The 23,271-nt window shown below is 48.2% G+C and overlaps 1 protein-coding gene across 2 annotated transcripts in view; it reads right to left on the reverse strand.

The window, feature by feature from the left end:
- The window catches only part of PLXNA4 (plexin A4), a 435,362-nt gene that overhangs the window by 93,784 nt on the left and 318,307 nt on the right, over nt 1-23,271 (reverse strand). For both annotated transcript variants that reach the window (XM_056482450.1, XM_056482451.1), the window contains exons 7-9: nt 21,278-21,431; nt 17,808-17,907; nt 14,604-14,718 (exon numbers count right to left, since the gene is read on the reverse strand). In XM_056482450.1, the coding sequence (XP_056338425.1) occupies nt 14,604-14,718; nt 17,808-17,907; nt 21,278-21,431 (369 nt within the window). The remainder of the gene's footprint in view (nt 1-14,603; nt 14,719-17,807; nt 17,908-21,277; nt 21,432-23,271) is intronic.

The raw sequence follows: 23,271 nt of genomic DNA on the forward strand, positions 1-23,271 counted from the left end.
CAGGACTCTGCACTGGGCTGCAACTTCAGCCCTCCCAGGAAGAACCAGGAGCTGCTTCTACTTCTAATGGAGACTTTATTTCTATTTGAGACTCTATGCTGAAAGCTTTTAGCATGGACTTTAACACTTTGGATTTTTTGCCTTTTGAGATTGATGCACCTTTACAATAAACAACTTTATAGCAACTAACAACTGCTCAGCTCTTTTAAAGAAAACAAGCAACCCAACAGAAGAAAACTCACCAGGCCAGCACATGGGTTTCCCAGCCTCAGGAAGAGTCCTGTGGTGCTCCCCAACCTTCTCAGCTCACCTGATTGCAAAGCCTTTGCAGCTCCCTGGGCCTTGGGTTATTACAGAGCTATCCAAGGAGCATTCCTGGGAAGGCTCAGACAGACAGGTGAGGAAGGATTGTTTTCACAGACCATCCTTTCCTATCCCTCTGGCTTATTTCAGCCCCCAGGACCCAGGGAAGCCACCTCTGGTGCTTTTAGTGCCTCCTCTGTTTGTTCAGGTAATGGAAAAGCAATCATGCTGCCTCCACAGACTTAACCCAGTCACAATGATAAAAGTGAATAAACTAAAAATCTGAGCACAATTCCTCACTTTAGCCAACACACCACTATACAAAAGGCACAGATCCAGCAAGACCTGTTGGAACCTATGGAGTCAGGGTAGTTCAAAAGAAAATTATTTTGGCCCAGAAGAGGACAAAATATTCATTACAGAGCTCTAGACCCAGTTGCCAAGAAACAACTGTCACAAAAAGCGTGGAGACCCCTTGGAAAAGCTTTCCACTGTTCACAAAAGGAGAAATGCCAAGTGAGTGCTGCTAATGTGGTGGCTCTTCATGGGTCCCTCTCACAGGTGAGCTCTGGGCACCCAAAGCTGCCTCACAGGTGGCTGCAGTAAAAATTTCATTAATTAGCACAGCTTAATTAGTTAGAGCAGCCATGCTCTGCTTCTTCATAGCACAGTCAGAAAAGTGCAAGATGTTCCTTTCATGGTTTCTGGGTGATGTCAGCTCTTTAGGAAATTACTGCAGCCTTGGCCTGTCCTGCCCAAAGTTAAAGCCAAGTCCCGTTGGTGCCAGCAGAAACTGGGAACTGTAGGTGTGGGCAAGAGGAAAATTACTGATTTGGGGTAGAAAAGTAGAGAAAGGGACTGAAGGGGTCAAAAGTGGAATTCATGGCTTATTGAGAGCCTGGGATCTTGTTAGAGCAGATGGTGGGAGCATCTTACTGAAGCAAACAGCTTAGGGAGATAAAGAAATGGATTAGACATGTAACATCTGTAGTTAAACCAACCAGGGACAGAATTATGAGAGCCAGCAATCACATGGAGGATGTGAGCTCATCCCTGGCAGGGAGAAAATCCAGTAAGCACCCAATGCATCCCTGCAGTCCAGAACCTTCCCCAGTGCCAGAGAGGATCTGAGGGTCTGTCCTAGGGGGAGTGAGAGATGATTTTTCATCTGCACTTAGAGGGTGATGCTCATGGTGGGAATACCTGAGAGCCACTGATGGGCTTCAGCTGGGTTTGCCCAGGAGAGCCACTGGAGCTGGGAGGAGCTGAACCACCTTGGATCCAGTGGTTCTTTGCCTGAGATGATCTGGCACAAATCCTGACTTGGTGTGTGCTGCCAAGGCTTGATGGGTGTCCCATTAACCTGGCTGGGAGTGGAACTGCAGTGCAGGGTTGAACTTTATCACTGCCAGCCTCTGCACTCTTGGGGCTGGAGGGTTGAGGAGCTACACCCTGTTCTAGCCCTCCCTGTCCTCACTGCTCTTCTGTTCTGGGATGAAACCTCTCCAGGGCCCTCCTAATGCTGAAACCCAATGGGTTTCACTGCAGCATTTTTCTTGGTAAAAGAGCAAGGCTTAACCATCTGGAAAATCTTCCCAAGCTTGGGTTCAAAGGTTCTACCATACCATGGCACAAAGCTCCCTGCAGCTACTCAGCAGGAGAAAGTGAGGCATAATCTATAATTATGGCTGATTTAAGACCAATAAAACCGCAAAAAGCAGAAGAAGGTGATTTATATTAAAGAGTTTTCAGTGCTGATCACACCAGCAGGTACCACATGCAAACACCCCTGACCCTTCCCCATCACCAACACGCCCTGGGGCTCTCTCTCAGCTCCCTCTCTTTCTCCTGGCACAAGAAAAGACCCTGGAGCAGTTTTGTCCTCCCCATCTCAGGAGCTGAGAGATGCTCTGGCAGAGGCAGTGAGAGGGGCAGGAGGGTGGGAGCCCTATCTGCTGCCGAGCAGCCGTTCCCCAGGAGTTTCATTTCACTTGATGTGTGTCACAGAGAAAAGCCCCTGGCGGGGGCCGAGGGATGGAGGCTGCAGATAGCCCACCCTGTTACCTGCAGGCCAATCCCAGCTCTTGAGCCTGGTCTTTCTTGCGAGGCTTTATCCCGTCCCCCTCCACCACTGGTGCTGTAACCTTCCCGATAACACTTGTTTCAAGTTCATTAACGAGCCGTGATTGAGGCAGCCCCAAAACAGGGTTCGTTTGCATATAAAAAGCTTCGCAGTGCTGTGAGGAAGTTCATTATAGATAATTGAAGAGGCAAGCGCCATAAAGAGGAAATCCTCCCAATGTGGCTTTATCTGATTGACCTAATGTTCTTTCTAATTGAAACGGGGAGGGGAAAAGGCAATTTCATTGGGTGATGTACTGCATAAAACCTCAGAGCTTGGACCAGGCTCTGGGTTCAGATTCAAACACAGAACTCATTTTGCAGCCTGTGTCAAGCTTTGGGTGCCTGGCCAGGTTTGTACATTTGGGGGGAAAATATCAAGCTGACCAGAGCAGACCCAAGCAGAAGGCTCTGTAAAAAATAGTTATTTTGGACATTTTACAGTGGAGTCACTTTCTCTTCAGCCTTCTCCTTTGCTATGGACATTGCCTAGGTTGGAAAAATACAGTTTTCACAGGATGTAGGGGAAATAAAATAATAGACTGCCAACAGCTGCACCAAGGATAGGCACAATCCCATCCCTTTTTGCCTCTGATATACAATAAATTAAATCTTTTGCCTGGCTCTAAGGGGAGCTGGTTCACAATCCAGAGAATCATTGTTGATTCATTTTCTGTGTGTAGCTTCATTCTAGTCCTTGAATGCTTTCAAATGAGTAATTCCATTTAAAATAATATCCTCCACCCTTGCCAATTACTGGTATCAGCAGTGATGCACACCTCACATCACCAAAATTTTGCCAATTACCAAGTCAGAGAGCTTTTGCAGTGAAAACACTGCACAAAATGGGCTGTACTCATTGGGTCGATGGTAGTTTAATTTTCTTTATTTATAACTCCTCATAGAGCGCCTGCAAATGTGTTTTGTTGCAGCTTGCAGAAATAATAAAGTCTCAGAAATATGAGGAGGTTTTCTCTCACATGTGTGTTATGGCCTTCATCAGAACTGAGCCTGGGTGGGTCTCCAGTGAGGATGCTGAAGAGATCAAGGCTGTGTGGTCTTAGCCCTGAACTAATTAGTTTGCTTTTTTTATGGTGCTTCATACACCCAGAGTTATGATTTCATGGAGGTTTCACTGTGCTGTTTCCCTGTATAAGCTGGAGATGACCAAACACCCCGAGTCCCTCTCCTAGGAAAGGCATGTTGGAATGTTTCACAGCCTTGTGATACTGCACAGGTTTTCTTCCAACCATATTTTGCACAGTTTCACTCTCTGTGGCTCCTTTTGATCAGGATTATGATCCAAAGGGTCATCAGAGTGTTTTCCAGTTTCCAGCAGAGAAGGAGTTTTATCTGCCTTGGATGACAGGGAACACATCCATGAAGGTTTAATGCAATGAACCCCTCACACACCAACAGCCCCCACCTTCTACTGGGTCACTCATCTCCACTTGTGCATCTCTTGCCAGCCTGAGCATTCAGGGGAGAGAACCTTCCCAGCTTTTCCTCCCTACTCCTCCCTCACCATCCCTGGAAGCATTGGCTGGATCTCCACAGTCTACAGAAGGAAACCAAAGCTCACCTGATGCTCAGGGCACTGGGGCACCACTGGCCAGATAAACTCAACCCTTGGTGATGGATTTTCAACCTTCCTTTCCCAAAAAAAAAAATAGGAGTTACCTCCATTCAGGAACAGGCCACCAATTCCTTCATTGCTCCTTCATTACTTCATTCCACCACTAATTCCTTCATTACTCAAAGCATCCAGTTCCTCTTTTCTCCTACCATTAAATCCATTTAATTATCCCCAATTTACAGGGTATTTTTAAGACTTTCCTTTCAATATCCCTCATCCAGCAACCATCTTTGTGCTTTACCCAAGGCATTTTGCCTCAAAAAAAAAAAAAAAAAAAAAAAAAAAAAAAAAAAAAAAAAAAAAAAATAGAAATGATCATACAGTGGATCTAAGTGACCTAGACTGACTCACTCAGGCCCTTTGGGACCCCATAAGAAATGAAACTCAGAATGTTATTTACTGAGATATTACGTAAATAAATACATCTTTTGTTCATCTGCTCTGCTGAGCTGCAATGTTCTGTTTTCTCTCTGCTCCCTCTGGCTTTTTCACCCGCCCACTCTGCTGTAATCAAGTCAAGAGGGTAAGAGTTGAGAGCCAGGGATTGGGTTTTTATAAAGATATCTAGACCACAGCATCTGGATGCTCTGTAAATTGAACTAGATTTAAAAAAAGAAATTTAAAAAAACAGACCAAGGAATGAGAAAGAAAAAGAAGGCAAGAAATGAGAAAAAAAAGAGGGAAAACAGTCAAAAGAGAGGCAAAAAACACCTAACCTTTCACTGACTTTGAAGAAATCAGAGTTCACCTTGATAAAACACAGGAAAAAAGGAATTTTACAAATGAGAGGCAGCAGGGACTGCCTGGAATTTGTTTCCTGAAGTTGTCTCTCACACCTCTGCAAGTCACACAGGTCACCACCCTGCTCTGCTGCAAACCCAGGGCTCCAGGGCTGCCTACCTGGCTCCTTTAAACCTGGATGGTCTGGAGAAGGAAGCAGCAAGGAGCTCTCCACCCCCAGTGCATGAGGAGAAGGGGTGAGTTACAGTCCACGCCGTGTTTACATTATTATACCACTAATTCTTAGCGTCGTAAAAATTATATTTAAAATTTACACAAACAGCGCTGGGGAACGTTATTATGTTATAAAGTGGAATCAGGTCAATGCCTTGTAGGCAGGAATCCAAGCTCCATAAATTTCTGGATATACTTCCCCCAAATTTGCATCGGCACCAGCAGCAATCAAACTAGCTCCGAAAAAAGCTCACCCGGTCAAAGAATTTTTTAATGCGCCATATATTTTATCTGCACCTCCTAAGTTTACAGTGTTGTTAGTTTGATTGATGGAGTGCTTATTTATTGGCACAGCAAAAGTAATAATACATGAGGAAAATGCTCCGAACTTTAAAGGCAGCTGATGAGGAGAAAGCAACAGGATTTATGGGAAGTGTAAACATCTGCAGGGACAACAAAGGAATAATTGAGTCCTTGCATCTCTGTCACTTCTGGTGGCTCCTTTCTAGTTATGAGTCTTCCATGCACTCAGGAGCAAATTCCAGCTCTGTTTTGTCAGGCATTGTGAGGGTGCTGGAGGCTGGTGGCCAGGCTAGGGAAAAATTCTGGCCCTGTTTTAGCTCTGTGCCCTCTGGCAGCTGCACATTTCAGGGGTGGTTTGCACAGATCAGGGCACAGATTCCACAGCAGATCATAAAATGGGCTGGGTTGGAAGGGATGTTAAAGATCATCCTGTTCCACCTCCTGCCATGGGCAGGGACGCCTTCCACCATCCCAGGGTGCTCCAACCTGGCCCTGGACACTTCCAGGGATGGGACATCCAAGGTTTCTTTGCAGAGCCTCCTCCCTGATGGGCAGGAGATCATCAGGAGGTCCTTGGCCTCGCTGTAGAGAAGGCTGGTGAGTGATGAGTGATGCTGATCACCAGAGAGTGGCTGCTCCACAGCAGGATCCAAATGAAGACATCCAACCTCCCCTGCCACGGCTCACTGCCCACTCCTGGTGACTGGGAGCAAAGTGATTCCCCAAGGCCACACAGGCAGTGCTGGGAAATGACCCAGGTCTGTTGAGAGCTTGATCCTAACCCAGGACTGCTCTGCCTCTGAAGTCACTCCACACATCACTGCTGATGAACATTAATGATTTCACCCCTCCTTTAATTCTTTATTAATAGAGTCTTTCTTAGCTGGTCCATTATTTCACGAGGATCAAGGTCAGGCTGCCATAATTATCCAAGCACCACATTTATCCTTTTTAAATAGAGACACAACATTAGCTTTCTTTCAGCCCTTTGCTGCTTTGACACACTCTCAGAAGGAGAAGTAATGATGCAGAGAGCAGGAGCCTTCTGGTCACCAGATTAGGGGAGTGGACTAGTGACAAAAATAGTCGATGGTTTTGTCATGAGGTCCATCTGCTCACTGGAAAGAGGCTGCTGGGGACAGTCCTGATGCTTCCTGAGCTTGGAAATCATAAATAATATCAATATCTTCATTGAGGAAGGTGGTGTGTGTGCAAGAGGCAAGAAAACCATGTATTTACTTGGGCAATCTGTCTTTTGTTAAAGGAAAATCCTGGTTAAGTAAGAGAGCTCTTCCAAAAAACTCACATGGGAAAACTGGGTTGTGCAAAGCTGTGGAAGGCATGGAGCAGAGCACAGGCAGCTCATAAAACAGTAATTAATTCCTTCTCTAATTATGCCTATATAAATCTGCACCCTTCCCAGCCAGCCTTCTGTCCTTCTATAGGGAGTTCTACCAGAAAGTTCACAAGAACCTCCATGTATGTTCCTGCCCATGGCAGTGGGGATGGAATTAGGTGATTTTTAAGGTCCCTTCCAACCCAAATCATTCTGATTTTGATAATGACATTGGCCTGTCACTCCTTAATGAAGTTAAAGTGCCAAGGGATGGGTTTGGCACACGTAAGGGACATAATCCAACTAAGAATTCCTCAGAAGTGGGAGACATTCCCATGACAACACTCTCCCATGGGGATTTCTGGGGTCTGACAAGGGTTGAGCCCAAGCTGTTGCTCTTTCTTCCTAAGAGGACTGAGAGTCCATTCCTCCTCTAAAGCTGTGCATTTTTACAGTCAGTAGGAACCTGAGAACTCCAGACTCTCTGGAACTTTGGCCAAGAATGGTCAGTGAGTTTGGAAGGGAGCAGAGGAGCAGAGGAGCAGCTGGGCTGGAGGTTGCACAGAGTTGATGCAAACCCACTTCCTTCAGAAACCAGGACAGGAGCCCAGGGAGCCTTCATAGTTTGGCTTCCACAGTGGGAAGGTCAGGACCACGATATCACAGCTCTTATCATCCTCTTCCTCCCCGAGACCCACGGCAGCACGAGATAACACCCAAGCCAAAGCAAACGGACTCATGCTCAAAGAGCAGGCAGGGGAGGAGGGTGTGGGCTCCTGGAGATGCCCCAAGAGAGGCAGGACACACATTCCAGCCTCACCTCTTGTCTACAGCCTCAACATCCTGAGAGTGTTTCTCCTTGGCCAGGCCCCAAAGCAGAGAATGCAGCTGATGCTACAATGGAGAAAAGCAAATTCTTTTGGCTTCCAAGCCATCACCCTGGCCTGTCTGAATAGGGAATTGTCCTTCCTCCCTCAGCCTGCAGGGTGCCACAGGGATCCCATCAGTGCTGACAGATACCCAGAGAGCCAGAAAACCCTGTAGCCACTTGAGGCATTACAATAGCACTGCTCTGAGCTAGGCTTGCAGAACAACAGAAGCTCTTCCCGGTGTTTTTTCAAGGATGCTGTGTTGGCAGGGACAGATGAACATTACCCTGCTGCATTCTGAGATCACTCTGTCCTGTGGGATAGCTAATCCTGCATGGCAAAGATGAGCAGCCCAACTGTTCTGAAAAGCAGCAGGGACACAGCAGTGAGTGTCAGATGTTTCCTGTATCTCACATTCCAACCAAGCTCCCTGAGCTGCTCCTCAAAATCACATGAGCAGGTCCTTGATTAGTCACTCACAAGGTGAGGCTGAGCTCTAAGAAAACAAGATGATGCACTGCTCTCAGAAAAGCCTTTTTCCATCATTTCTCTGTTCCTGTGGTGGTTTGGTGGGAGGTCTCAACGAGGGGAGAAAGGATGGAGCTGTTGTGCATCAGGACAGATTTCCTGAAGATTCACCACAGTAATTATCAGAAATAGATTAGATATTAGATATTAGATAGACAAGATATATATTAAGAAAAAATTGTTTATTCTGTGGGTGGTGAGGTCCTGGCACAGGATGCCCAGAGAAGCTGTGGCTGCCACATCCCTGGAAGTGTCCAAGGCCAGGCTGGACAGGGCTTGGAGCAACCTGGGATAGTGGAAGATGTCCCTGCCCATGGCAGAGGATTGGAACAAGATTATCTTTAATGTCCTCTCCAAACCAAATCAGTCTATGTTTCTATGAACTAATAAATCTCTGAAACCCTGCAGAAATGGAACAAGTTAACCAGCCTTTTCCCCTGCCAGCTGGATGACAGCTGGGCAAAAAGGCTCAGAGATGGCAAAAGATACCCAAAAATAACAAAAGAAGCTGCTTCACACCTTTCTTCTTCTTCTTCTTCACCTCAGGGCAAGTCACTGTGACTGGCAAACAACAGCAAATTATCTCATTTGTTTGTACGTGCTCAAAGGCTTCTCATGAGCAGCCCTCACTGTGAGATCACAGCTCAGGAACCAAGGATGGTACAAGCACCTATTAACTGGAAATGCTTACCCAAATCAGAAGGTGTGAGGGAATCAGGGGCACGGAAAGGTGAACATGTCCGAGCCAACTCAGAGTCAGAAACAGAGCTCTCATCTGCTGAAATCAAACCTGTGGCTCTGACACTGGCTCTGAGCAGCGTTTTCATGCTCTAACAAGACTCCCTGAACAAGGGGGAGCTTTTTGTCCAGCCTCCAATTTCTGTGTTTAATTTCCTCTCCTCATTATCTGAAGCAGCCCCTCTGAAGAGGATGTACCCACTGCAGGACACATCTCCTTTTCTGGGAAAGTGCTGTAACCATGGATGGGGGCTGAAATGCCAAACCCCCAGGAGTCCCAGGGCACAGCTGGATCCAAACCATCAGCTGCAGCCTCCTCCTGGATCACCCAGCCTTCCCCTGGACACGATGCAGAGCAGACTGAACTCCATCACACGTGCTTGGAAACCCTTCTAAGAGTGACACAGATGCTAAACCCCAACCCCCTGTGCTGCAGGTGCCAGGAAATGTGTGCAGATCCTGCATGGGGTGGCTGCTGATTCCCCTGCCTTGCCCAGCAAGCTGCTGGCAGTTGCCATAGGAACCTCACACCCTCCCTTAATGATGGACAGGTGCCAGGATAAATGAAGGGATAACTGACAAGCCAGGAAAGGGTTTGGAGCTCTGGGACTGGCCTCCCTGGAGCTGTCATTGCAGCCCCTGGGAAAGGAGAGGGATGGGTTTTCTCCTCTCCCCGTGCTCAGGCTTCCAGCAGTCGCCTCTCTGGATGAGTTCAGTGAAGCTGGAAAGAGGAGAGGGATGAAAACTGAGCAGTTGCCACAGCAACAGCTGAAGATGCATCAGCAGAAGGGTTTTTGAAGCAAGGGAGTGAGGAGCTGGCCCTTGGCCCAGCAGGTCCCCTGTCCCCTCCCCAGTGCAGCCACCCAGCTCACTGGGGTGCATTTTGGGAGCAGGTGGGTGCTGTGACTTCCTTCTGCACCTTGAAATGAGGACAAAACAGCACATTTGGATGGCCTGGAAACCTGTCTAGGTTTTGGAGACCTTGGGGCAAAGTCCTCTCTGAGTCTGAGATGGGGATGGGGAAGGCACTGCTGAGTTTAGTACAAAGTCCATGATGGGGAGACATGGACATGAAACAAAGAAATTGGGATGGGATGGGATGGGATGGGATGGGATGGGATGGGATGGGATGGGATGGGATGGGATGGGATGGGATGGAATGGAATGGAATGGAATGGAATGGAATAGAATAGAATAGAATAGAATAGAATAGAATAGAATAGAATAGAATAGAATAGAATAGAATAGAATAGAATAGAATAGAATAGAATAGAATAGAATAGAATAGAATATTGTCTTTTCAGTTCAAAGGGACCTAATAGAGTAGAAAATATTAAAATTTTGTATTTTCAGTTCAAAGGGACCTACAACCTCCATCCTGCCCAATTTCCTGACCACTTCAGGACTAACAAAAATAAAGCCTGGTATTAAGGACATGATCCAAATGCCTCTTTGATGCCTGTCAGTTCAGGCATCATCACCCTCCACCTTCTTTTCCCCCCCTTCCCTCCACCCCATTTCCCAACAAACACCTTCCCAAGAAGGCCCAGCATCCAGGCAGAGCTAAATCAGTGCCCTGGTGATGGAGGCCACCAGGACAGCTCTTGGTTGGGCACAAGGCAGGGGCAAAGCCAGGCTCTGTTCCTCAGCAGCTGCTCGCCAGCACACAGCTCACAGGGCTCCCCATCACTCCTGACAAATGAATATCTGAAGCAGTTGTTCCTTTTATGTGGGCTTTGCTGTCATTAGCACGTACAACTCGACATAAAACACCTCAGTGCAAGATCTTTTCTTCTCTTCCCCTTTTAGGCAGCAGATGAAAATCCTTTTAATGAAAGGCTTGTTTGGGGGAGGCAGGAAAACACACGCACGCACATGTTGGCTGAGCAGGGAAAGATGAAAACCTCCTTCAAGGTAATTAAATGATTATGTATCTGTTAAACCTGGTGAATAACAGATTTGTTATCTAGGCTTGCTTTTGGCTTGTGCCATTTTTCCCCTTCTTTTTCCTCTGCACAAAGCTAAAATCCTTGCAAGGCCTGGAACAAGATAATGTTCATCTTAGAGAAAAAGGCAGAAATAAAAGATTTATTCCTTTATCCCATCAACTCAAGCAGGCTATCCCAGCATCCCATCCTTGTACAGAAACATTGACATGAAAACTACTCCCTGGATCAGAGCAGGACTGGATGGAGACAAGACAGATGAGGCAATCAGCACTGGGTGATTGATATCAGGAGAGAGATGTTGTTCTACAGCCCCTGTCACACTGGAGACCCTCAGATCCATCATTTTGCACCTCTTGCCTCAGTTTCCCCCCAGTTCTTGTTGACTGTCTTGCCCATTTGCAGAAGGAAGTGGCTGAGCTCTCTTGCTTGGGGATTGTGTCAGGTAAGGGCTGGTTTCAGGGTGGGAATCTGCAGTGCAAAGGTTTGTGCTCAGACTCTGAGCCTGCACCCCATCTCTAACTCTGGTCAGCAGCAGATGGCAAAATCAGAGACAGGATGACAAAGAAAAACCCCAAAAAAGTCCTCTCTTCTATCTCTGAGGCTAATTCTCTCCACTTTTGCCATCAGCTCTTTGGGAAAAACAACAACAGCAGCAACAACAATCCACTCCAGTATTAAAATGTCCTTTTTTCCCTCGTGCTTTCCCTTCCTGCCTCAGTAACAATACTATCAGCTCCCCTTTCTAAAGTGAGAAGTCACTCAGTATATTTCAAGTGAGTGGGCCTGGCTTTCAAAAACCTGCTGTAAAGGGAAATTACACGCCAAGGTGAAGTATTTCTTCTACAAATCATCCAGGGACATCATGAACCCTCTGTGATTAAGATCAGTGCCATAATCATAAATACTCTTGCTTTATGACTAAGCTGGAGCTCTTCCCTGGAGCAAACATGGGCTTTCCCAAGGCTCCCAGAGTGGCAGATCCAGATCTGTCACAGACAGAACTGATTCACCTGACAAGTGGCAGGTAACAAAGTCATGTCTCAGCTGATGGTGAAGGAACTGGCATTTTCTGTCCTTTCTCCATATCTGTTTTTTTGCCATTCCTGGGTCTGGGGCTGGCTGGGAATGGCAAATTCCACCCAAGAATTCCCAGCTATCCACGAGGCAATTCAGAGGCTGCCCTTGGATGGCAGGTACCAGCATTTTCTGGACAATGTGGACAATTTTCTGCACAATTTCTGCTGTCCCTCTGGATCAGTCTCATATTCATCCAGCATCCTGCATTAATCAGCAACTCATACCACAAGGAAATACAAGCAAAAAACCCCAGGATCCTCTCAGAGAACATCAATAAGGCCTAAATGAGCCTGTGGGAGCCCAGAAACTTGTGAGGCATCCTAAGGAAATGCAGGAGTCAGGACACAAAGGCACAAGCCTCCCTTCAGGGCACTCCAGGCTGGTCCAGGGCTGAGGGGTGCCAGCCCAAATGAGCCCCTTGGCAGCCCAGACCATCTGGAGAAGGGGAATCCTCTTCCCACAGGCTGGTAATAAGCTGTACAGGCAAACAGAGAAAAAAAAAATTCACCTGAGGGTAGGCATAGCAAGAGAAGGTGAAGGCTTGGCGTGCCAGAGGAAAGGAGTTTCTGGCACAGGTCCATGTGACAGAGTAAAACCAAAATTTGTTTTGGGAAGATGCCTGAGTTAATCTGCTCAGCAAACTCAAGGAGAGACAGCAGGTGGGATGGTCCAACCACCCCACGTTCCCCATCAGCATCTCGAGATTTACCAGGTACTCCTGCCTGGGTGGTGGCAAAACCTTCCCTCTCCTCATCCTCCAGGGCTCCAAATGCTGGCAGAGGAAAGGACTGAAAGGAGAATGGATATGAGAGGCCAGTGAAATAGAGGCACTCAAGGTGAGGGAGCACTTGGAGCTCTGCTGAAGATGAGAACAGACCTGGGTCTCGTGTGAGTCACGTTGCATCACCAGGAGCCAGTGAAGGGCTGGGCCTTGGCTTCTTCAAGGTATGAATGGTTCCCATTGTTCAGAGAACCCACTCAACAAACAGGCAGGTGCACAGGACAGAAAATGAGAGAATTACAGGCAACAGCAAAAAATAGGCAGTGGAGGTTTCGGTGAGAGCAGTGAGTCAGTGAGAAGATGGCTTTTCAAGAGAAGAGTGGGAGATAGACATTTGTTCAAAGTGCCATTTGACAAAACAAAAAAAGAACAAAAACCAAAAAACCCACAACCTTTCTGGCCACAGAGTGACTGTAAATCTGTTTGTCAGAGTGCACTTGTGGTGCCATCCTTCCCCAGCCCCTGAGAGCCACAAACACACAGAGGGAATGAGAAGGACCCTGAAGCTGCAGGGCATTTCTCACACTGCCAGCAAAGCAAGCTCTGAAAGTTTTGAGGGTTGCAAGGCCTTTATCCTTGCAGACTTTGTCATTCCAGTCCTTCCTCTGTGGAGCAGAGAGCAAAACCAGCTCCTGAGTTTAGCAGATTATTCCAAATGTTGTATCCCAGGGGAATGAGATCCCATTTGTACCCAGAGATGGCAAAAAATGCTGCAGCCCCCATTGGCAATGACCAGTGTAACATCCATGTGCTGCAGGATGCTGTCATTGCCTTGTGGATCAATTGTGGTTTTCCAAGGTCGGGTTTGTACCTCTTCCTGCTGCCATGAAAATCTCACTTTTACAAGATCAGAAAGGGAGTACACAAAGCTTAGCAGGAATTCTCTGTTAAAGGAAGTACAAGAGAGGAAAAGCAAACTCTATTGACAAATAAATCCCCCCAGAATGGAGCTGTCTCCTGAAGACATCTTTCAGAAACAGAACTAGAAGAGAGGTGATAAAGCTAAAAACAGGCAGAATTTGATGAATTCCTGCCTCCTCAGTTCTGCAGAGCAACACCTTGGAGAGGATAAAGAGCAGTGGCTGTGCCATCATCCCCTGTCCCTCCCTAAGAAACTGGGACATTTCTCATCATCTCCTTTCTGCTGGATCAGGTTTGTCTGAGGTTTGTTTGGCCAAAGCATGACAAGGCTCCATGAAGGGACTAGAACCTTTCTGGCTGGGATAACCCTGGGCTGCCTTCCCTCACCCCTTCACCAGCAAGCTCAGGGCATCAAACCCTCCAGCTCCTCAGCACGTTTTCGAGTAGTTATACAGAAAATCCTGAACCCTGGTAGATGGAGAGCTCATGAGTATTTATGGCTTTTCCCAGTGCCAGAGCAGGTCAGGACATCTGGTACAGGACATCTCAACAAGCACAATGTGACAGCTCAACCAGCATTTACAGAAGGGATGGGAGAGAATGGTGATATAAAGTATATGGTGATATAAAGTATAAAGACACCACATCTCTGACCAGGAAGGAATTAAGTGGCTCCCTATTTGTATTCTGTTGCCTGCAAGAGCTCCTTGGTTACACCAGCCAGGCAGCATTTGCAGCTCTGTGTCAAGACCCAAGCTCCAGTCCAGCTCAGTCAGTGGCAGTCTGGGGGCAGCTGGATGCATTTGTCATTAGACACCAAACCCACAAAGCTCCAAACACAGCTGGAGTTTACTGACCCATGGCCAAAGCCCTAAATCCTCCCCAGGTCTCAGCAGCCTGGGGTAGGAAACCTCCTTCTCTGCTGGAGGAGATGCAGGACCAGTGTTTGCCATCCCTCCCAGAGCAGGTGCCAGGAGTTTGTGCTGGTTTCCAGGGTCACACACTGCCTGTGGAGTGCAGGAGGGAGGCAGAGCAGAGGGGAGAGGAGATCCCTGCTGAGCAGAGGAGGGAAAGCAGAATTCCCGGACTGACAAGGTGACATCCACCCTGAGCACGCCAGACCCAGTGTGGCACACTGCCTGCCTACCTCAGGCACCTTGACTCGTCCCTCCTGGAAGGAGCAGGAGCTGGGGTCGTGGGTGCAGACGTGGCGGTACTTGCACCAGTGGCAGCGGTACGGGCTCTCCACGCACGACAGGCACCTGCAACACACACAGGGCATCACTCAGCTGGCTCCTCATGAGCCTCACCTCTCAGCTTTGGTCTTTGTCAGGTCCTGTTCTGCATTTCTGAACTCCCTACAGAGTGTCAGCGAGCTCTCCAGGTTTTTTTTTTTCAATCCTTCCTGAGAGCCAAGGACACCTCACAGCCCCAGGCCCCAAAAGTAGAAACAAAAGTGAATTGGGAGGAGCAAACTGGGGGAATGTGACCTCATTACCTGAAGCTGTAATTGGATAATTAACCCCTGAGATGCAAATAGACCAAACTTAATCTGCCCAAAAAACTCGTGACCAGTGTCCATGTGGGTGTAGCCTCTGCCAGGCTCTTGCAGTGCCCAGGGTGAATCTATTTAATAAATATCTACTTTAATAAAATACCTACTTTAATAAATACCAACTTTAATAAATACCTACTTCAATAAATATCTACTTTAATAAATACCTACTTTAATAAATACTAACTTTAATAAATACCTACTTTAAAAAATACCTACTTTAAAAAATACCTACTTTAATAAATAACTGCTTTAATAAATAACTGCTTTATTCTCTAGCTCTGTCCAGCCTCAGTTCTAGGTAGCCAGTCCAAGGCATCACTGACAGCCTTTCCCAGAGGGAAGCACAGCCTGGAAAACATTGCTTCTGCAGGAGGACACAGGCTTTGCACTGACCCTAAACCAGCAGGATGGTGCTGGATTTGCTCTGGCCTGAGCTGGTGGTCACTGGCATCTCAAATGTCTCATATGAGTAAATAATTTAGATTGCATTCATATCAACACAACAAGAGGAATAATAAATATTTATTGTATTTTGGCTGCCCTGGGCACCAACAATTCCATCTGGTTAATTCTCCCACAGATGACACAGAGGCCAGAGACAAACTGGGATGTACCAAAGCCAGAAAACCAAAGATGAAGCAGGGAATTTTCTCCCTCTGTGTCCCACAGGTTTATTCTGATCAGGGTGATGAGGCTCCTGCAAATATATTAACTCATGTTCTTCATCTCAGAAGAGAAGTGAAGGCTGCTGGAGCAGGTACCTGGGAAGCAGAGGGCATATTTAGGGCATCACCTGCTCTGGGTGGAGGAAAGAGCCACTCTCTCCATCTCACAAGGTTTTGCTCTCCTGTGCCCCAGGAGCTGTGCAGAGTCAGAGCTGCAAACACCTCCCCTGGCTGTGTTACAGCACTCACAGGACCCACATCACACTTCAAATTGAATATGATGTCTGCTCAGCAGCAACCAAGCCCAGCTCTCTGCACATTCACACTCTTGACCTTCATGACAAAGATCTGGAGGGTGTCCAGGGAAGGGAATGGAGCTGGGGAAGGGTCTGGAGCACCAGGAGAGGAGCTGGGAAGGGGCTCAGCCTGGAGAAAAGGGGGATCAGGGGGGACCTTGTGGCTCTGCACAACTTCTGACAGGAGGGGTTAGCCAGGGGGAGTTGGACTCTTGTCTCAGGGAACAAGTGCCAAAATGAGAGGGAACAGCCTCAAGCTGTGCCAGAGGAGGTTTAAGTTGGATATTAGGAATTTTTTTTCATGGGAAGGGCTGTAAAGCACTGGAAGAGGCTGCCCAGGGCAGTGGTGGAGTCACCTTCCCTGGAAATGTTAAAAAGCACTTGGGGACATGGTCTGATGGTGACCATGGTGGTGGTGCTGGTTGACTTGGCCTTGGTGATCTTAGAGGGCTTCTCCAACCTTAACAATTTTGTGATTGTGTGCAGCTGGAGTACCTGGAGGAGACTTCAGGGAAGTGAATTTTCCTGGTCCTTATATGCCACTGGGTTTTTGATGGACAGGAGGGAAAAACTCCAGAGCTCCTGTGTGAGCCCAGGAGGCAGACACATCCCCTCTCCCCTGCCTCTGTGAAATCTTGCTCAACCCCAACCCACTCTCAGCTCTGGTACAGCAACTTATTCTTCAAATTGGTAACAAGTGCCTGCTCTGATACATCGAATTAAAAATGGATAGCATATTATAGTTTGTCAAGTAAGAAACCAAAACATGCCATAAATATTTAACAGCACCATCTCTCCTGCTCTCCTCCCCCCCAACACTTGCTTCCTGACACTGTTTGTCAAAGTAGCAGGAACATGGAAATAGGATTTGCCTTTCCTTGTGAATTGCTGAGCTGCAGTAATTATCTGCTTTTGGCACCTCTGATGGCTCAGTGGTGGGGACAGAGCTGCTCAGCCTTGCTCTTGGTGGATGAACCTGCTGCAAAGACATTTTTCTGGAGGGATTTGTGGGTCTGCTCCACAGGGGCAGCTCCTGAGAGCTCATTGGTGGATGAACCTGCTGCAAGGGCATTTTTCTCCAGGGATTTGTGGGTCTGCTCCACTGGGGCAGCTCCTGAGCAGCTCTTGGTGGATGAACCTGCTACAAGGACATTTTTCTGGAGGGATTTGTGGGTCTGCTCCACTGGGGCAGTTCCTGAGCAGCTCTTGGTGGATGAACCTTCTGCAAGGACATTTTTCTGGAGGGATTTGTGGGTCTGCTCCACTGGGGCAGCTCCTGAGCAGCCCTGGGTGGATGAACCTGCTGCAAGGACATTTTTCTCCAGGGATTTGTGGGTCTGCTCCACTGGGGCAGCTCCTGAGCAGCCCTGGGTGGCAGCTAAACCCCAGGGAAATGGGGTGTGAGGCAGGGAAGGTGCTCACATCATGGGTAACACAGTCTTGAGGGAGTCAGCTGTGTTCAGTGCACATCCTGCAGGAACCATGAGCTTTAATTTTTCCAGATTGAAGGTTTCAAGTCTATGTTAACCATCTGGGGCAGGCTGCTGGTGGGACTGGAGGTGCATGTGAGGAGCCAAAAATCCACAAAAGAATGAGTAATAGGAGATAAGGGAGGAAGTGCTAAGGACACAATTCCATTTTGACTCAATTATTTGGCAGATTGCTCCTAATTTGATGTTCTGCCTGCAGGGAAAAAAAGTGGTGCCCACTCTCTGAGCCATCTCAGGCCACCATTCTGGCCACCACACAAGTGACCCCAGCCCCTGGTCACCTCCACACTTTGACTTCTTGCTGTGCCCACGAGAAACTGGTACCAAAAAAAGTGAACATACGAGTTGTGGACGCTGCAGTTGTAGAAGACGAAGCTGGTGCTGGCAAAGGTCATCCCTGTTTCCTTGGACTTGAGCTGGAGCTGGACAATGTGATGGTCACCTGGGGGGGAAAATAGGCACATCAGGGTGTGAGTGCTTTGTTAGCCCAGTTAAATCCTGCTGGCTGAACCTGGAGCTGTCCCACAGCACCTTGGCTGGGCTGTCCTCAGGAGATGTAAAAAAATGTTATAAAATCCTCCTAGAGCCCAGTTCTCCCACAGGTACAGCTCCAGCTCTTATGGGTGATGGAGTATGACTTTATCACTGGAAATTATTGTGCTTGGGAGCAGTCTGGGCTGGAGGATGACAACAGGTCTAATTTCAAAAAATTCATGTGACTGAATTCATCAAATAGGAAAGCTAAGCTCAAAGAATGAGTGCAGATGTTTGGAATTCAGAGGACATTAAAATAGAATCTTGTCCTTAAAGTTGTTCCATGTTGCTGGTTTACTCAACATTCCCAGAAAAAAGGGCATGAGGGCATCCCTTCCATGTTCACTCACCCCCAGCTCCATTCCCCTTGGGCTGTGGCTGCAGAGCCCATCTCAGGGTGAGAGATGGGAAACCCATTGCACTTCCAGAGGGATCCACCCATTTCTGTAGCAGACCCCTTTTCACTCAGCTCCCCCACACCATTTCCTCACCCCTTCTCCCTCTGCTCCCAAGCTGGCAGTCAGCTGCTGCTTCTTCTTTAATTCATGGAGGGCAATCAGTGGGTGCAGCAATTGCAGTAATTTGCTGGGGAAGTGACCCAGGTTTAATTCAAGATTTGTCTGGGTGGCCCTTTGTAAAAGGGCACAGAGTGAAAGGACAAGGGGAATGGCCTTGAACTGAAAAAGGGCAGATTTAGATGGGATATTAGGAGGAAATTGTTCCCTGTGAGGGTGGGGAGGCCCTGGCACAGGGTGCCCAGAGCAGCTGTGGCTGCCCCTGGATCCCTGGAATGTCCAAGGCCAGGCTGGATGGGGGTTGGAGCAGCCTGGGATGATGGAAGGTGTCCCTGCCATGGCAGGGGGTTGGAATGAGATGACCTTTCAGGCCCTTCCAAACTAAACCATCCTATAATTCTATTATTTCCCTCCTCACCTGAAAGATCCATTAATCAATGAGGCCAAAGCAAATGTGACAATGGGTCACAAAAGCACCTCCTGCTCACTCACCCACCCTGGGGCACACACACTGAACACATCTCTCTGCCAGCCTCTGGAATATATTTTAAACCAGGATGTGAGGCTTGGATGGCCCCAGGTGTGACAGTCACACATCCTTTGGTTCAAATCCAAAGACTTGGTCATTGCAGAGGTGCAGAGCAGCAGCTTTGAAGCTGAAACAAGCTGCAGATGCCATGAAAGCAGATAAATCTCTCTCCCTCTTGTCCTGTCTCCACCTTTCACTGCTATTTTTGTTTGCTGGACTGGGAGAGATGTCCACACCAAGGAAAGAATTTCTGGTCCCTGTCTTGGCAAGCAAGCACGACTGATAACTCAGTGGGACTTGAAAGTGGTGACAATCTCCTGGGAACTTGTTTTGGGGCTGCAGTGGAGAGCACAGCAGCTGTGTGCAGCTCAGGGAGAGCAGAGATGATGGTAACACCTCATTTTCTGTTGTCTGAGGATCCCCAGAGGCAAATTTTAGAGTAAATTTTCACAGCAAGTCAAGGACAAAAATTGGCAGCATCCTCTCTGTGTCTCATGGGTGTTATAGCAGGGTCAAGGTTTGTATAATAAGTCCCTGTAAAGAGCTGCAGGAGTTCTTGAAATTTCCCATAAAGTTTTGTTAGAAAAAAGTGCAGGAAGTTGTGGATAGGGGAAGCACCCTTGGGGACAAGGTACTTTTTTGTGCTGGACCACTTTGGGAGAAGGAGCCAGAAGCAAACCTGGAACAGCTGAATGCAGTAAAGACCAGGAACTGAGACAGGAATTGAGACACAGATTAAAATCTGGGAGGAGCAGGGTGAAATTACAGCCAGGATCGTCCAGCTCTGCAGGAACTTCTGTCTGTTACAGGATGGGACGTGTTGAGAGCCTGTACCCTTGGTGTGCAACACCAGCCTGGCCAAAAGGAGAGGGAATATTCCACATCCATGCCTTGTCTTTGCTGGAGAGTGCAGCTGCCACTCGGTGGCAGCCTGCAAACACCTCTCACATCACACAGAGCAGCAGGTGCTGGGGCTGCAGCTGGTGGGAGTCCAGGGTGTTCCCAGGCAGGGGGTTCAGAGCCCAAGACCCCTGTGGGTTTGATTTAAGTCCCTGGAAAAAAATTACCATCATTGCAGGAAGAATTACAAGTCGCAGAAAATAAGTAGAGTATAAATTAGATTGTTAGAAGGTAGAAAAGTGAATTTATAGTGTTGTTTATAACAAGTTTAGAGCTAAGATGGAGGGTTTTGGGCGTGGTATGTCTTTTTTTCTTCTTCTTCATGTCATCTATCTTTTGGTTTAGGATGGCGCCTTTGGGTTGGTTTAAGGGAAAACTGGACAGGGTCATGTATTGGAAAGTAATTGTGTTAGTTTGGAAATTAATGTAGAATAAATAATGTTTGTATGAATAAAATAATAATTAAAAAAAATCCTCGGAAACTAAAAACCGCGGAGGAAGGAACAGAGATTGCTTCACCTCAACATTGTGACCGCCAACAAAAGCTGAAGAGCTGGGATTAACAAGTAAATAAACGTAGCCCCAACGGAGATGGTTCTCTGGAAACTGTTCAGGGAACACCCAAGCGATGAGAGACCGACAAGTAGCGGTGATTAAGATAACCAGAGCAATCGGGAAAAATACATCTCAATGCCCGCTTCCCTAAACCGAGATCTGCACCCATCAGAACTCAGTAAACCGAGATCTGCACCCATCGGAACTCAGTAAACCGAGATCTGCACCCATCGGAACTCAGTAAACCGAGATCTGCACCCATCAGAACTCAGTAAACCAAGATCTGCACCCATCAGAACGCAGTAAACCGAGATCTGCACCCATCAGAATTCAGTAAACCGAGATCTGCACCCATCGGAACTCAGTAAACCAAGATCTGCACCCATCAGAGCTCATCAGAATTCATGGTCTCCCAGAATATGGTTTTGTCCAGCCCAACGCAGAGAAAGAAAGCTACATGAATATGCGGAACAACGAAAGGAAAGAAAGCCCTCTGCTCCAGGCTAGGAAAAGCTGTATAAAAACTGGGCTGACCAAGGTGGTTTTGTGAATATTGGGGGATAGAATTCGGATCAGAGCGTGTTCACCCAGTTCTGATCCTGGGCTCAGCGCTGTTCTTTTTGATTGTGGCTGTCGTGGACAGTATCCCAGTCACGAAATAAATTCGCTTATTTTGATTATATTTAATTCGGCTGAATCTCTTTGTTATCCGTGACATGAGGAAGCTGGGTGCGGGGTGAGGCTGGCAGGGAGGGATGCAGGAGCTGTGGGATGCTCACCGTTCTCTGTGATGATCTGGGGCACCTCCTTGGCAGCCGGAGAGATGCACTGGATCTGGCTGCCCACCACCAGCCCGTCCATCTCCGACAGGTCCTCGAAGGTGCAGTTGACTCCTGCTGACAGCTCGGGGACGTTGTAGGTCTCCAAGACCAGCTGCAGGCAAAGAGGGAGGGAGAGAAGGAGAGGCAGAAAAAAAAAAGAGAGAGAACACTCAGCCAAACAACTCCAGCAGGAGAGAATTCCACTGGAGAGGTCAGACAAAGAGCCTCTTGCTAGAGAGAGCATCCTCCTTCAGCAGAAAGCAGCTCAGGAGAGGGAGAGTGGGGAGGGCAGGGCAGGAGATGCTGTGCTGGCACAGGTGGCAGTGGCTGTGCAGGGACACCTGCAGTGTCCCAGGGCAGGCAGGGAGTGCTCGCTGTCTGTCATGCAGGTGGCAGGTTAGGCAGGGAGTCTCTGTTCCCAGGGCTGTGCTGGCCCCCGGGGTTTCTGAGGAAGGTGACTGCTACTCACAAGAGGCACTCTGCAGACTCCAGAGAACCTGGAGCGCTCCAGTCTAACCCTCTAGGGGCTGCTCTGCCAGCACCAGCAGGGGGGAGCACTCTGTCCCCAAGTTCCTGTGTGAGGAGAGTCTAGTTACAGCCTTCAGTCCACCACAAAAAACAGCCCTGTCTCTACAGGCACAACCCAACCAAGAGCCAGCTGGCTCCTCGTGCTATCCTGGGGTTCCTTATGGAAACAAAGCCATGAAGGAGGATTTGACAGAGTTCACAGCACCCTCTGGCATTGCTCATGGTGATGGGGAAAGGAATCTCAGGGCTGGTTTCCACCATGCCCATGCTTTGGAGGAGCACAGTCCTGCTGCCAGCTTCCCAAACAAAGGTCCTGCCCCACAGCTCCCCACCCCTCAGGGTCCTGCTCAACTCACCAGGTCGTGCCTGAACACAGAGGGGCACCCCAGGGGACCCCTAGGACCTGGGAATTGGTGTAAATTTGGTGGTTTTGTGACCAAACACTGCAGCCAACCACTCAGGACAGGCAGATGCTCCAGGCTGAAATGCAGATGTTCCCCACACTTGCCTCCTCCCTGAGCTGGCTGAGGCCCCTCTGGGGTGACAGCCACTGAAAGGGGACACAGGTGCATGCTGAGGAGGTGCTTCTGCCAGCACAAAGAGCAGGGGTCAGTCCAGGTGACAAAGCAGGGCAGGATGAGAAGGTGACAGCGCTCAGTGCCCCCACACACCGTGTTTTCCTCCCTTAGGGAAAGGTTGGAGCTGTTTCTCCACACTGAGGACAGCCAGGGAGAAAGGCTGAGCAGACAGGCCTTAGCTCTGGATGCCACTAAGCCTTTGTGAGTGTAGGATCATTTTTGGGCCATGGCAATGGCAATGGAAAAGGTGACTTCTTTTTTTTTTTTTTGTCTCAGATGTGGAACAGGAAAAGGCTTTGGTTATTTGGATGGATTCAGCACTGAGGCTGAATCCATTCTCCCTGCTAGCAATGGAGAAGGGGAATCTGTCCTCCTCTGGGCATGGATGATGCAGGGGAAGCTGTGCCATGCAGAAGATGACACTGGTGGGCAGACCAGTGCTTGGCCACAAACCCCATGAGCCAGTGCACACTCTGAGCAGACAAATTGTACATCCCACACTCCTGGGACAGCATGGAAAGCATGGAGCCTTTCCCCAGCAAGCAGCTCTTCTCAGGGAGCCCAGAGCAGCAGCCCTGGGCTGAAACAGACTCAGGAAAGATCTTCCAAGACCCTACAATTTAGAAATATGGCTGACCAAACACCTGCTCTGCCTCCATGGGTAAAAATTCACTGATGCTTTGCTAGAACTCAAGATTCTAGAGATTTGCTAAGGACACCATGAACCCTCTGTTTGTTCCCCTCCTGGTTTGCCTCTGGTGACAGTTTGAGCTGGGTCACCACTTTAGCAGGGACTGGGCTGAGACTTCCATCAATCCCCATGCAGATTGTTGGGTAACAAATGAT

Source organism: Oenanthe melanoleuca, chromosome 1A, assembly GCF_029582105.1.
Source record: "Oenanthe melanoleuca isolate GR-GAL-2019-014 chromosome 1A, OMel1.0, whole genome shotgun sequence".
Lineage (NCBI taxonomy): Eukaryota > Metazoa > Chordata > Aves > Passeriformes > Muscicapidae > Oenanthe > Oenanthe melanoleuca.